At 34.2% G+C, this 12,746-nt stretch overlaps 1 protein-coding gene across 2 annotated transcripts; it reads left to right on the plus strand.

The window, feature by feature from the left end:
* Positions 1 to 510: 510 nt before the first annotated feature.
* Positions 511 to 12,485, plus strand: LOC101894851 (adenosylhomocysteinase-like 1). Of its 2 annotated transcripts, none has more exons than XM_005178447.4 (3): positions 511 to 617; positions 680 to 1,677; positions 8,050 to 12,485. In XM_005178447.4, the coding sequence occupies exons 2-3, from the start codon at positions 1,213 to 1,215 to the stop codon at positions 9,091 to 9,093; spliced, it is 1,509 nt and encodes a 502-aa protein (XP_005178504.1). In that variant the 5' UTR covers positions 511 to 617; positions 680 to 1,212; the 3' UTR covers positions 9,094 to 12,485. The 2 variants fall into 2 exon arrangements, with proteins under 2 accessions (XP_005178504.1, XP_011290496.1); XM_011292194.3 differs by having other exon boundaries at positions 547 to 587.
* The last annotated feature ends 261 nt before the right edge of the window (positions 12,486 to 12,746 follow it).

The following is a 12,746-nucleotide window of genomic DNA, read 5'->3' on the forward strand; positions in this document are numbered from 1 at the left end:
ATTTTAACGCAATCTAATTTCAAATATGAATATTAAACTCTGCATTTTTCTGTAAGTTAACTCGTCAAATTTAACTGCATAGAAATAAAGTTACTATCTTTGATTTGTGTATATACAATGGATTAATGGAACCTGCAAGGACCTACTACTTTAGCAATTTGTTTTCGATATCATAAAGGACAAATCGGTTTTCTTAGTAAAAATGTTTACTTTGTTGCAGTTCTGTAACAGACTATATTAATTTTATTTTTATTTTTTAATTTTATTTTTGAGTTCAAGGAACAAACAGAAAAGACTTGTCAAAAAATTGCATATACCAGCAACTTTTTCATTTCTATTTTAAAACTTTTATTCAAAAAGCCTTTCCCTACGCGAAATTACGGTACAATTCAAAGGAGAGCAATTTAAAAAGGTAAAGATACGTTTTTCGCAAACGCTTTTATTGTATTTATCGTACTTTGGCGACCAATTACATTTTCCCAATAATCGTTGTGGCAAACGAATGCAATTACCAAATACCCATACTTTCTCAACAACTTTTTTATCTCTCCATTGGCTCTCACAAGACGTCGACCAAACGGACTGCTGTAATTAAATTTCATTTTTTAATTTTTACGGTATCATAAACAAATCTATCTCTTATTGAGTTAGTTTATTTCGGACTTAACGTATCGATCAGTTCTTTTCAGTTCCCGTGCTCTGTCAATTGTTGCGTGTGCTGTGCTGTTGTGTGTGTGAGCCAGTGAGTGTTACAAAAACTCTTTCTGGAAGCAAATTATTTGTGTACCCCTTCTGTCACCGCTACGTTCGTCAGTTTGTTCCATCACTCATTTGTTTTGTTAATTGACAAAGGCGAGAAAAACAAACACACATAGCCGCCGCATAGTATTTTACAAATCAAACGACGACTACGTCGACGACGACGAAAGGAAAGCAATAACACATAAAACTATAAGACAACACAACGAATAAAACGAAACAACATTCAATAGACATCACGTGAGAATTACGTGAGCAAAAAGAAAACAGCACATACGGATTTGAGTGCAATTTGTAACTTCCTTTCACTGTCATTTTGTAATCTGTTTGGCTGTTTTTTCGGTGTAGTAAAATCGGTGCTGCTGGAGGAACAGCTGTTTTGTTGGTGTAGTGTGTCATACAAACGTCAATTAGATAGCAAACGAACGAACGAGGATTGGAAAAATCCCCAAAATGAACAACCTATCAGATACGCCTGTTCCCGATCCCGGCTCCAATGCTGAAAAAAAGGAATCGAAACAATCAAGTGCTTTAAAGAAAACTAGCCGATATCGTAGTCGTTCATTGTCGGCTTCATCCACCGATTCGTTTTCATCTGCCTCTTACACGGGCAGTTCGGATGACGGTGATGATGTACCACCACGAGAAAAGGTCCAAAAGAACTCCAAAGGCAGCTCTGATTTTTGTGTTCGCAACATAAATCAGAACGCCTTTGGTCGGCGTGAGATTGAGATTGCCGAACAAGAAATGCCAGGCATAATGGCACTTCGAAAGAGGGCAGCCGATGATAAGCCGCTGAAGGATGTCAAAATTGTTGGTTGCACTCACATAAATGCCCAGACAGCGGTCTTGATCGAAACACTTATTGATTTGGGAGCTTCGGTTCGTTGGGCTGCCTGTAATATCTACTCAACACAGGTATGTCAAGGATTTTCGAATATTTAAATTGATTTATTGGTTTTTTCTAATCCATGAATTGTTTTAGACTACAAACTGAATTAATAACATTATTTGCCATCAAAAGGTTTCAAGGATTTTAGAATATTTAATTTGTTTTATTTTGTTTTGAAGGTAATAAGATTTAGGCGATAATCTACAAATTAAAGATTTTTTAAGTATGAATTTTATGCTTCAGGCAATAGGTGAATGATCATGTGACCTAAAAACTTGTTTTTTTTTTAACACAGGGAGAAATGTCGAAGATTGTTAAGATAAGAGCCAATGCTTCATTTGATTATTTGTCTTTTCTAACATCTCTACGTGCGATAAGCCATAAGCATCATGCCAAAAAAATATTTCCCACCAATATCTCAGAAATAATTGTTTTCCATTACTGTCAAGAGAGCAAAGGGAACGTACGTGCCTTTTTCAACACAATTAATTGTGATGTCATATAGCTGGTTATGGGAGAAACTTCTGCTTTTACCACAAAGATAAATTATTAGAATATTCGATTGCAAATACTTTCAATCGAGTCATAAGACCTTAACTACAACATATCATTAAGTAAATATTTGCCTGTTTATACATGTGTTTCTATACATTATTTTTATCTAATTGCTTGGCATTTAACTTCATGGGCAAGTGCAAGAGATGGCTTATAAGCAAATGGCATGCATTTATAAAGATATATTAAATAAACAAATTGTGTAATTATTGATAGTCAACTTTATATATTTATCATGCGTAAACAAGATACCTATTTTAATGGAAATTCTATATTCTTTTTCAAAAGATACAATTTTCTTTTGATAGTCCTATGTACGATTGTGTGCATATTTTTGGTTGTTACAAATTCATTGGTTGGGTTGCAATACTCGATTTTTTTGGGGAATCAATCCCCTAACTTCGCTTGAAATTTTATTTCCTAGCTCTTCATTCAAGAATCTATTTCCGTTTGTTCTGGCTGAATGTTCTGGTTGAATGCACTACCACTCTGGGTACAGTGTGCAATGTCTACATATCCTTACATATAAATATTTAATTAATATCCTCAACCAATTTAATTGATTATTAAAAATCCTCTTATCTAGACCACTTTGATTACCGGCCTATTCCAAAACAAACTGACACTTGAGGCTCCATCACGGATATGTGTAATATTCTAAACCTCAAAGTAGTTCTGGAATTAGGGTCTCTCCAATTCTGGCCTTTCAGAAAATTATTCTAAATTAATTTGCTATACTGAACTCAGATTGTATAGTGAGGACAGATTAGAGTTTGTTGTCTAATTCGGTTGGAATTTTATCAACTACCTTTACTATTTATAATATACATATAATTCTTCTAATTGTTGTTGAATGGGATCACTGCTCTATGTCCAGTATATAGAATGTAAAAAATTTCAACAGTTCCATCTTTCTTATACATATCCATTCAATATCCGGATTCATCTACATACACTGAATTTATTTTCGAATTTTAATTTTAGCAATCCTGAAGTATATAACTGACTTTTCATTTTCTGGACCTCTGAGCCTCCAAGAGAAATCTCGAACTTTTTCTTTTTTTTTTTTTTTGTATTACTCACTAAAGGCCACCACAGTGCTGTTATAAATTCCACTATATTACCGGAGAATTCTTTTGCGAACATTTCCTTAGACGACCGATGTAGCCGGAAGTACAAGTCGACACTTTTTTGCATGAAATTTTTAAGCAAAATTGGCGAGACCTCTATATGTTAAAAAATATATACCCGATGGAAAAAGGAAAAATTATTTGCAATCCTCGATGAAGTCAATATGTTATCTTTAGTCACTTCAGTGTCGGAGAATAAAACTGATCAGGCAGAGTTTTCTCTCCCATATGCCTTTGTCTCACACAGTGCTAGTTGGATAGTGCCAGCATAAAAGCAAGTGCTCGACCGTTTCATTTTCCTCCTCATCTTGACCGAGCCTCCAGTAATCGGTGTTGTCGTCACTCCACTTAGAAGTAATGGCCCTTATGTTTCAGTATCCAGTGATGGTTCCCACCACAAGTTTAAAGTCCGATTTCACTATGAAGAGCTTAATCTCTTCCCATAGAGTGCTGCCCATTATCTTATAGCACTCGGAGAAAGCGGCAAAAGGGTGGTTTCGTCGAGTTGTCGATTTCCAAATCGATTGACTCTGACCCACGTCTTGAATTTCTACACTGTAATAGATTCAATGGTACATGAATTTATTGATTTATATATATATATATATATAGTCACCGGACGTACCGAACCGTTCAGTTCACTCTTTCTGTTTACCAACAGCTCTTTGGCCTTTTTTTTTGATAAAAACGGGTTCTGCTTGGAATACGCTGCAGTTGTTAAATTTGAATGAATTTTTAATGTTCAGGCGTTTACAGCAGACCCTGCAACAGTTCCACTTTCCACATTTGAACCATCGTTTTAGACAGCTATACCATTTAAAAATAGGTTGTTAGGGTTACAGACGTTCGTGTCGGCTATCTAGTGGCTTGAAGTTCAGCCGTGGTTTTGGCCCCACCTCCTATGAGTTCCACATGCCCTATAATTGCAGACTATCAAAAGGAATAAAGTGATCTTGGCTACGCTTTGTGCGATTCTCGATATTCCTCTTAGAATTAAGTGGTTGGTCGAAAATAGTACCGAGATTTTAGACATTCATTTTACATAAATTATCTTAAGCATATCCAGAGATTTCCCTTAGTATAGGATACAATTCGAATGTTTCGTTTTTGACTAAAAAAACAACAACTCCGGATATAGATCAAGAGGTCGAGGGTGTTTCGAATAAATTTAAATACATCACTATTCTTCCTTTGGCAATATTTTTCCATATCATTTGACTGAGTCATATCTAAGAATTTCTAATAGCCTTTCGGAATATTTAGTTTCCCCATTTTTCAAATCTCCAATATAAACGAACTCATCTGTACCCACTCAAACTTCGAACAACAAATGGTTTATTTAGCCCTCAATTCCCACAAAAGTTTGCCCCAAATGTTTTGACAAATTATTAACACGCGGAACTATTATTTTCAAACATTCCCGCTAACAATTCAATAAAATGAAGCTGGACAATGATCGAGTAATAAATTTAAGTGTTAATTGGACTTCTTACTCAATGTTAATACGGAAAATATCAACATTAACACGTCATTCTTTATAAGGGCTCTAATTAATTTACAATCATTGAATGAATGAATGAATGAAGTGTAAATTTTAAATATTACCATTATAAAAGACGCCTGCCATCCGATTCTGTTTGTTTGTGTGTGGTGCAATATATGTATATAGTCATACATTTTGAATTTTAACAACGGCGACAAAAAATGATGACAAAATATTTATCAATTTATTAGTGTATTATGGGAATTAACCCATCATTCATATCGATATCACTTGCATAGGATCTGTGCTATCGCATACATAGATTTTTTAGGGAAAGACAAATGCAAGCACGGTAAAAAAGTATCTATGTGCCTTAAAACTATGATAAGATAAAATGTTCGATTTATATATACGACAGATACATACACACCCGCATATAAATGCTAGATAATTCTCTTAATTTATTGTAACAGAAACTTGCAGTGAGTATTACATAGCACATTTAGGTTTTGTCTTCTTATATATCCATTTGATTTGCAAAACACATAGCAGTTGATCAATATAAATCGAAAATAATAATAAAACAATAAATTTACTAAAATGATTGAATGATATTTCTTTTTCTTTTTTGTAGCTGTTACACATTAAACAAACACCAATTCTTGGCAAAGATTTCCCAACCATGTCACTCTATTATTTTATTGTCACCCCCTCCAATCATTTATTCGTGTGTTGTTGTTTTAATAATTATTGTCCATGAGTAGCGTGATCAATTAAATTTATATGCGTTCCACTTTTAGAAAAATGGCACCTTGCTTAAATAAACCGAAAAAAGTGAGAAAATAAAAATGTATGATTTAAGTAAAGCCACAAATAATAAGTCATAATTATAATACCGTTAAAAAATAATCAATTTTGATTTAAAAAAAGAGATTTATTACAGGAAATTATCAAAAGATCGATAATATTGACAAGTATTTTATGAGTGACTGTTTTGGCCTGTGAACAAATGTTCGCTATAAATATATCAATATAAAAAAAGGAGAAATATTATAATTTGCTACTAGTACTTTTTTCCTGTACATTGCGAACCAATAATTTATGAACAGTCTGAGCCTAACCGGCTTCATTATTTTAGATTTTAAAGCTATATCAATGCTCGCTAATAATAAAATAAAATATAGACTCCTTAGAACATATTTTTCTACAGACATGCAAAGACATGCAAATCATATTTTTATCAATCTTCTGTCGTTGTAGATGTGTAGAAGATATTTTGTACTGTTTTCTAACAGTAGAACAACAAACAAATTCTATCCAAGGAGACTTAGTTTATTTTTGTAACAGCAATATACGATTTATTCCTTTCTGCTAATTTGATTCTAACTCCAAATTCGAGAATTTGGCTTCCTTCCTTCGCAAAGATCTTCAGGAATGAGTCGGACAGGTGTAGCAGGGCAATTAAACAGGTGTAACGTATTGTGAGGGCCTGTATTGCTCTCTGGGCAGGTATTTCGCACATCCTAATCAATTTGTGCCCACTATGAATTGAAGCGACAGTACTATCCAGAACAGGTGTAGCAGGGCAATAAAAGAGGCGTAGCGTGTTTTGAGGGCCTGTATTGCTCTCTAGGAAGACATTTCGCACATCCTTATCAATTTATGTCCTCTATGAATATGTAGACAACCAACCTTCTTCAGCCGCAAAGGTCTCCAAGTATGGCATTCATACTATAGGTGTTAATGACATCAGTGACTGCATCAACATAAATATCACTCAGACTAGCCTGATAGGTTACTTGATCTTGAGGGTCTCTCTTATAGTGGACCTCTCTCTGTAGATCGTGTAGGTCCTTCCTGACACGTTTGGGTGGGCGAGTCTTAACCACCATATGCTAGTTAGGATGACTCCTATGGTAACACCGAAGCAGCAGGTACTGCTACGAAAGTATGTGGTTTTGCTGACGTAGGGGAAGAAGAAGTTTCGCCTCTTGAAGATGGTTCACCGACGTCATGAGGAGGTATCCTGTTGCAGTTCTCGGGGCCATATTCTGTCATACAGGTTGCCAATATCGAACGCATTTTAGGCTTGTCTCCCCATCATTTGGGGAAACTATGCAGTTGCCAACCATCAACATAGCACCACAATAGTTTTGCATACCACATCGACACATATTAGTCGAAAAGTAAACCAAAACAAGCCGTGTCAAAGAATAGTGTTGGCAGCACTTGAACAGTGTTGGGTCCTCCGTCCATATTTAAAACGTTGGACTCCACTTGGAGACTCGCTGGTCCATTGAAAGAAATTAAAAGAAGGAAAAGTAGTTTTGTAATCCATCTTTAGCCACTTTAGTCTTCTGGCTAACTGAAGAATGGCTGCAGATTCAGTGAATAGCCTACAGAAGCCAGTATCATGTCCGTCCCACATGAAAGTCATGGCCTTTTTTTTTGCATTGACCTGTTATTATTATTACCACAATTTTAAGATCTTGTTGGCTTCAAGACGTTGCATCCTCTCTAATTTAGGCTGTTTTGTTGAACTTTCCGGAGAAATGTTCCTCCGCCATTCGAAAGAAGTAGCATAGAGGTGGCTTCACCGGACCGGACCGGACCTCCTTAGTGAATTTGTCCCGAGTCCGTACGTTGTTTTGACTTGTTTGTCATATTACACACCCGTCTGCTTACTTTCCTTAAATTGGCTAGGTGTTTAGTCCACCAGAGTGGTTGACATTTCTTACCAGGCTCCAAGAGCATATCAGTGTTTTAGATTTGGGTTAATGTTAATATGTTGTCTATAAACCACTTACAATTGAAAAAGAAAAAAACTGAAACATCATTAAATGAATGATTAAAATAATTCTTGATTTTGAAATCAGCATACATAATTTTTCAATTCATATTTCTTTTCAATAATATGGTATGAGGTATATGCTTCCCCAGATCTCATATCATCAATTAGGCGGCATACGCTCTTCTCTTTTGTAATACCATTACAAAGTATAGCTAATTAATTTTAATTACGAGATCACATGCCTGTTGGTCTTCATGTATTTGCCATTAAAGTCTGGTTATGGGTGTGTGTCTGTTTCTTTAAATATTTTATCATCAGATCTGTTTCACAATTGGGGTTCTTTATTTATTGTAGAACATATACATACATATGATGTATGACAATTTATATACTTGTCTTGGTGGATACTAATAACGATTTTCATCGTTTATTTTTTCAGAATGAAGTTGCTGCCGCCTTGGCCGAAGCGAACATTCCAATTTTTGCATGGCGCGGTGAAACCGAAGAAGATTTTTGGTGGTGCATCGATCGTTGTGTCAATGCCGAAAACTGGCAACCCAATATGATATTGGATGATGGTGGCGATGCCACACATTTGATGCTTAAAAAATATCCAACCATGTTCAAATTGGTAAAGGGTATTGTGGAGGAGAGTGTAACCGGTGTTCATCGTCTGTACCAGTTGTCGAAGGCGGGCAAATTGACGGTGCCCGCAATGAATGTCAACGATTCGGTGACCAAAACTAAATTCGATAATTTGTACAGCTGTAAAGAATCCATATTGGATAGTCTAAAACGTTCCACCGACGTGATGTTTGGTGGCAAACAAGTTGTGGTCTGCGGTTATGGTGATGTGGGCAAGGGTTGTGCCCAAGCCCTCAAGGGCCAAGGTTGTATTGTTTATATAACCGAAATTGATCCTATTTGTGCATTACAGGCCAGCATGGATGGTTTCCGTGTGGTGAAACTGAACGAGGTCATACGCAATGTGGACATTGTGGTCACGGCAACGGGCAACAAAAATGTTGTGGTACGTGAACACATGGATAAAATGAAGAGCGGTTGTATTGTGTGCAATATGGGACATTCCAATACGGAGATCGATGTAAATAGTCTGCGTACACCCGACTTGACATGGGAGAAGGTACGCTCCCAGGTTGATCACATTATTTGGCCCGAGGGCAAGTATATCATACTCTTGGCCGAGGGACGTTTGGTTAATTTATCCTGTTCGAGCATACCATCATTTGCTGTGTCAATTACATCTGCCACACAGGCCTTAGCCTTAATTGAGCTCTTCAATGCTCCACCCGGCCGTTATAAGTCCGATGTGTATTTGTTGCCGAAGAAAATGGATGAATATGTGGCCAGTTTACATTTGCCAACATTTGATGCCCATTTAACTGAGCTCACCGATGAACAGGCCAAGTATATGGGTCTCAATAAGGCGGGACCATTTAAGCCCAACTATTATCGCTATTAACGGAATCTAACCATTAATACATACAATGGCTTGTTTGGCATACCCACAAAAAGGTATGCTGCCTCAGAAGTAAGAAAAAGCTTTACAAAAAACCACGTAAAGAGAGAGACACACAATTTTTACAAAACAAAAGAAAAAAAAAAAACACTGAAACACATGAAGACAATGAAGTTGAGTAACTAACCAACCTGCTGATGATAAAATCAACACAACAAATTTAGGAATTTAAAAAAAATGTATTTTATTTTTATTTTTTCGATTTCTTTACAAATTTAACAAAGAAAAAAGTACACTTGCATGAAATGAAAAGAAGTGTTAGGAGGGTACATATGTGAATATATATATTACGAAGCTATAAATCAGGAGCGGAGCTAAATTCTTTTATTCGATATCGAAAAAATGTCAATTTATATGAATTTTAAATATCTACATATTTTACCTTGATTTAATTGAAAATTTCGGTAGAAACGGCTAATATAAAGTCGGCCAGTAAGCCCATCTGACAAATGACGTAGTTGAATTCAAAGAGAGTCAAATTACAATAGTGCGAAAACTTGTCTTCTTGGGCGACTCTATGTAGGATTTGGTTAGAGTTAAATTCCACTTGTTCCTACCGAAAATTGTCTTATTATCATTATAAACTAAGCACACAGAAATTAATTTCGATGGACATTTTTTCGATATCGAATGCATGAATTTTACCCCAAGCCAATAAGGCTTCAACTGTTCTATTATACATTTTTTCAATACTTTAAAAAAGGGTTTACTTTGTAATATAATTACAAAATAATGTCTATATATTTTTTTTCGTGTATTTCAATTCGAAATAAAATTTCAAAATGTATAATAGGACAGTTGATCTACCTTTGCTAGAAGGAATTAAAAATTAACAATTGTTAGCAAGACAGCAAAGAAGTGTAGGTGGTGATACAGAGGGCGCTTATCATCATTATAAGGTAAAATGACCGCAAGATTTGAGTGCAGGTCTGACACCCATTTATGATGTGTCATGCCAAACTGCTTATGAATCATTAGTTTAACAGCCGGTTTTTGTAAAAACAAGTTGTTTTCACTGTCAACGTTCGTTTTCAAACGTATTCGTTTTAATAATGGATTTTTATATAAATTTCGAAAGCTCACGCCAATTGCCGAAACGCTTTTGTAAGTCAGTGTTTTTGTAACTATTTTTTGTTAAGTTTTTGATTTTCATTATAAGTTGTGCTGCTTGTGGCAACTCAAATAAATTCAAAACCTGTCAAAAATTTGTAAAAACAAAATTGAAAAATATCGAGAGAATATTTGAAGAATATGGAACTGCAAAATGCGTCAGCAAAATGTTATTTCAATTTGTTTTCTTGCATTCTCTCTCGTATTTTTTTGTTACAAAAACCCAAAATTCCAATAGAAAGTAAAACTCCAAATGTTTTTTTTCGGTCGACAAATTTACAAAAGCTTGGCAAAAATATAGTTACAAAAACAGGCTTTAAATCTTAAATAATAGGAATTTTATTTGTCAATCAATCCAGAGAGACAACAAACAATTTACATTTGACAAATATTATAAAATATTGGATATGAAATTTAAGAACATGCGCTACGTATTTCTCATTATTACATCCACAACTGTACTGCAATGCTGAGGCTTTAAATAGCAAAAATTTAACTAAAATATTTTATAAAAAATTGTATACATCTCACACATTAACGCCCGAAAAGGTTTCACAGAATTCTATTTTTTATTTTTCATAATTTGCTATTTTTCATAATTTCATATTGTCAGACAAAAAATTGAAGAGAGAAAATATCAGACATGCATTGGGTTTGGGTCATTTTTGCTTAGCTTCCCCATCTTAAGCAACCTCCTGCTTTTATATGCTTAGAAGTTGTCCAGTACAGCAAATTGGCAATATACGTTTTGGTCATGATGCAATAAGGGGGTAAAACAGCTTCGTAAAGCTCCAGAAATACAGCCCTGAGACTATACCCGCTTCCTGTCAAATTTACATGCAACAACTTGTTTTCATTTATTCGATATTTTTCCTCATTTTTAAAATGAGTTAGACAGGGCGAAAAATGAGTGAAATGAATGATCTAAACAAAAATATGATCTAAACATTTCGATATTTCAATTCATGGCAAAACTGAAGAAAAAATTTAATGCATGTCTTGTAATTTACATTTCTTCCAATCATTAATTTTAAAAATAAATCCTTTTATTTATCCAAACAATAAATACATACACGAAATTAGCAGAAGTCGGGCATATTTAGAAAAAAAAAAATAATCAGCTGGTAGCTCTACCTTACCTCTTTATTGTATCATGGTTTGGTATATTATTTTTAAAAAGTTCTTCTTAAGTTTCAAATTTTCGAAACAATTTTAAAACTACAAATTTTGCTACTACGTTTTTAAAATATCTTTTTTGCGCTTCTTTGGTATCTATTTTTTAAGACAGCCTCCTCCTTGATTACTGTTTTGTTCAGTAGCTCGTAATCATATATATATTTATATTCACAAAGCAACACAATGGTATTCTTATGCATTCATTTTTTTTTTGTTTTAGTTATTTCCGAATTTAATTATAACCCAATAAGCAAGCCGTAAAAATATCCTTTTTATGCACCCCATACTTTACCTTTTTACAACAAATACGCCGCAAATGTCGTAGATTTTTCTATAATTTTAAGTTTTCTTAAATGTTTTGCATTTAGGCCAAACAAATACTATTTCGAAACTTTAGTACTTATTTGACATGTAACAACTAGACGCTAATTTATTTATGTTCTTCCACAAACCAAGATGATGAGCCACAAATGTATACCCCATCAATCCTTTTGTTTCGTTTACTTTTCCTATTGTACTTAAAACCCAGATGCTAAATATATTCCATTATAACTTTTTTTAAGCCACAAAAGAAAATTTACAACAATTACAAAATAATAAGAGAAGAAGTTTGAAAATATGCGAATGTCAAACAGCCAATCAAATCATACGTTCTTTCGCACACAGCAATTGTGTACTTAACAAGAAACAAAAAAGGAAAACAAATGCTTAAATAATTGTATTTTTTATGTATTTATTGCCGATTCAATGTTTGTTTTATATTGACTCTACAATTGATTGTAAATTAAGAAAACTACTACAAAACCTAAAAAACACACACACAAACACAGGAATAATGAAAAATAAAAACGAGAAAATATTTAGTAGTTATTTAATAGCGCGGAATAAAACATAATAAAACCAGAAATGAAACAACAACAGTATATATACAATGCATACCTACTACAAGTAATTAATGTATAAAAGAAATATATAAACAACCATGAAACAAATTTAACAATAAAAGAAAATAAAAAATCCACAACAGCAATTATTGTTTATACAACATATTTATTGTGTGCCTTTTTATTTGAATTCAGTGGAACTTTTACGGGCAAAGGTTTGCATTTTCAGAGGAAAATCGTCTTATTTTGGCTATGAAGGTTCCTGATCCATCCCACCAACACTCTTTTTGCTATAAGGAAACTCAGCATGATATTGGATGATGGTAGCAATGTCACACATCTGATGTTAAGAAAATATTCAACCATACAGGGTGAGATAAAAAAAAATTGCAACAAAGTCAAACGCCATAATTTTTACATTTTTTT

Source organism: Musca domestica, unplaced genomic scaffold, assembly GCF_030504385.1.
Source record: "Musca domestica strain aabys unplaced genomic scaffold, Musca_domestica.polishedcontigs.V.1.1 36, whole genome shotgun sequence".
NCBI classification, from domain to species: domain Eukaryota; kingdom Metazoa; phylum Arthropoda; class Insecta; order Diptera; family Muscidae; genus Musca; species Musca domestica.

Bases quoted from the DNA above. Each gene is read 5' to 3' on its own strand.
- LOC101894851 (XM_005178447.4), top strand. From the start codon at position 1,213: ATGAACAACCTATCAGATACGCCTGTTCCCGATCCCGGCTCCAATGCT. The intron at 1,678-8,049 runs GTATGTCAAGGA...TTATTTTTTCAG, and splicing joins GTAATATCTACTCAACACAG to AATGAAGTTGCTGCCGCCTT.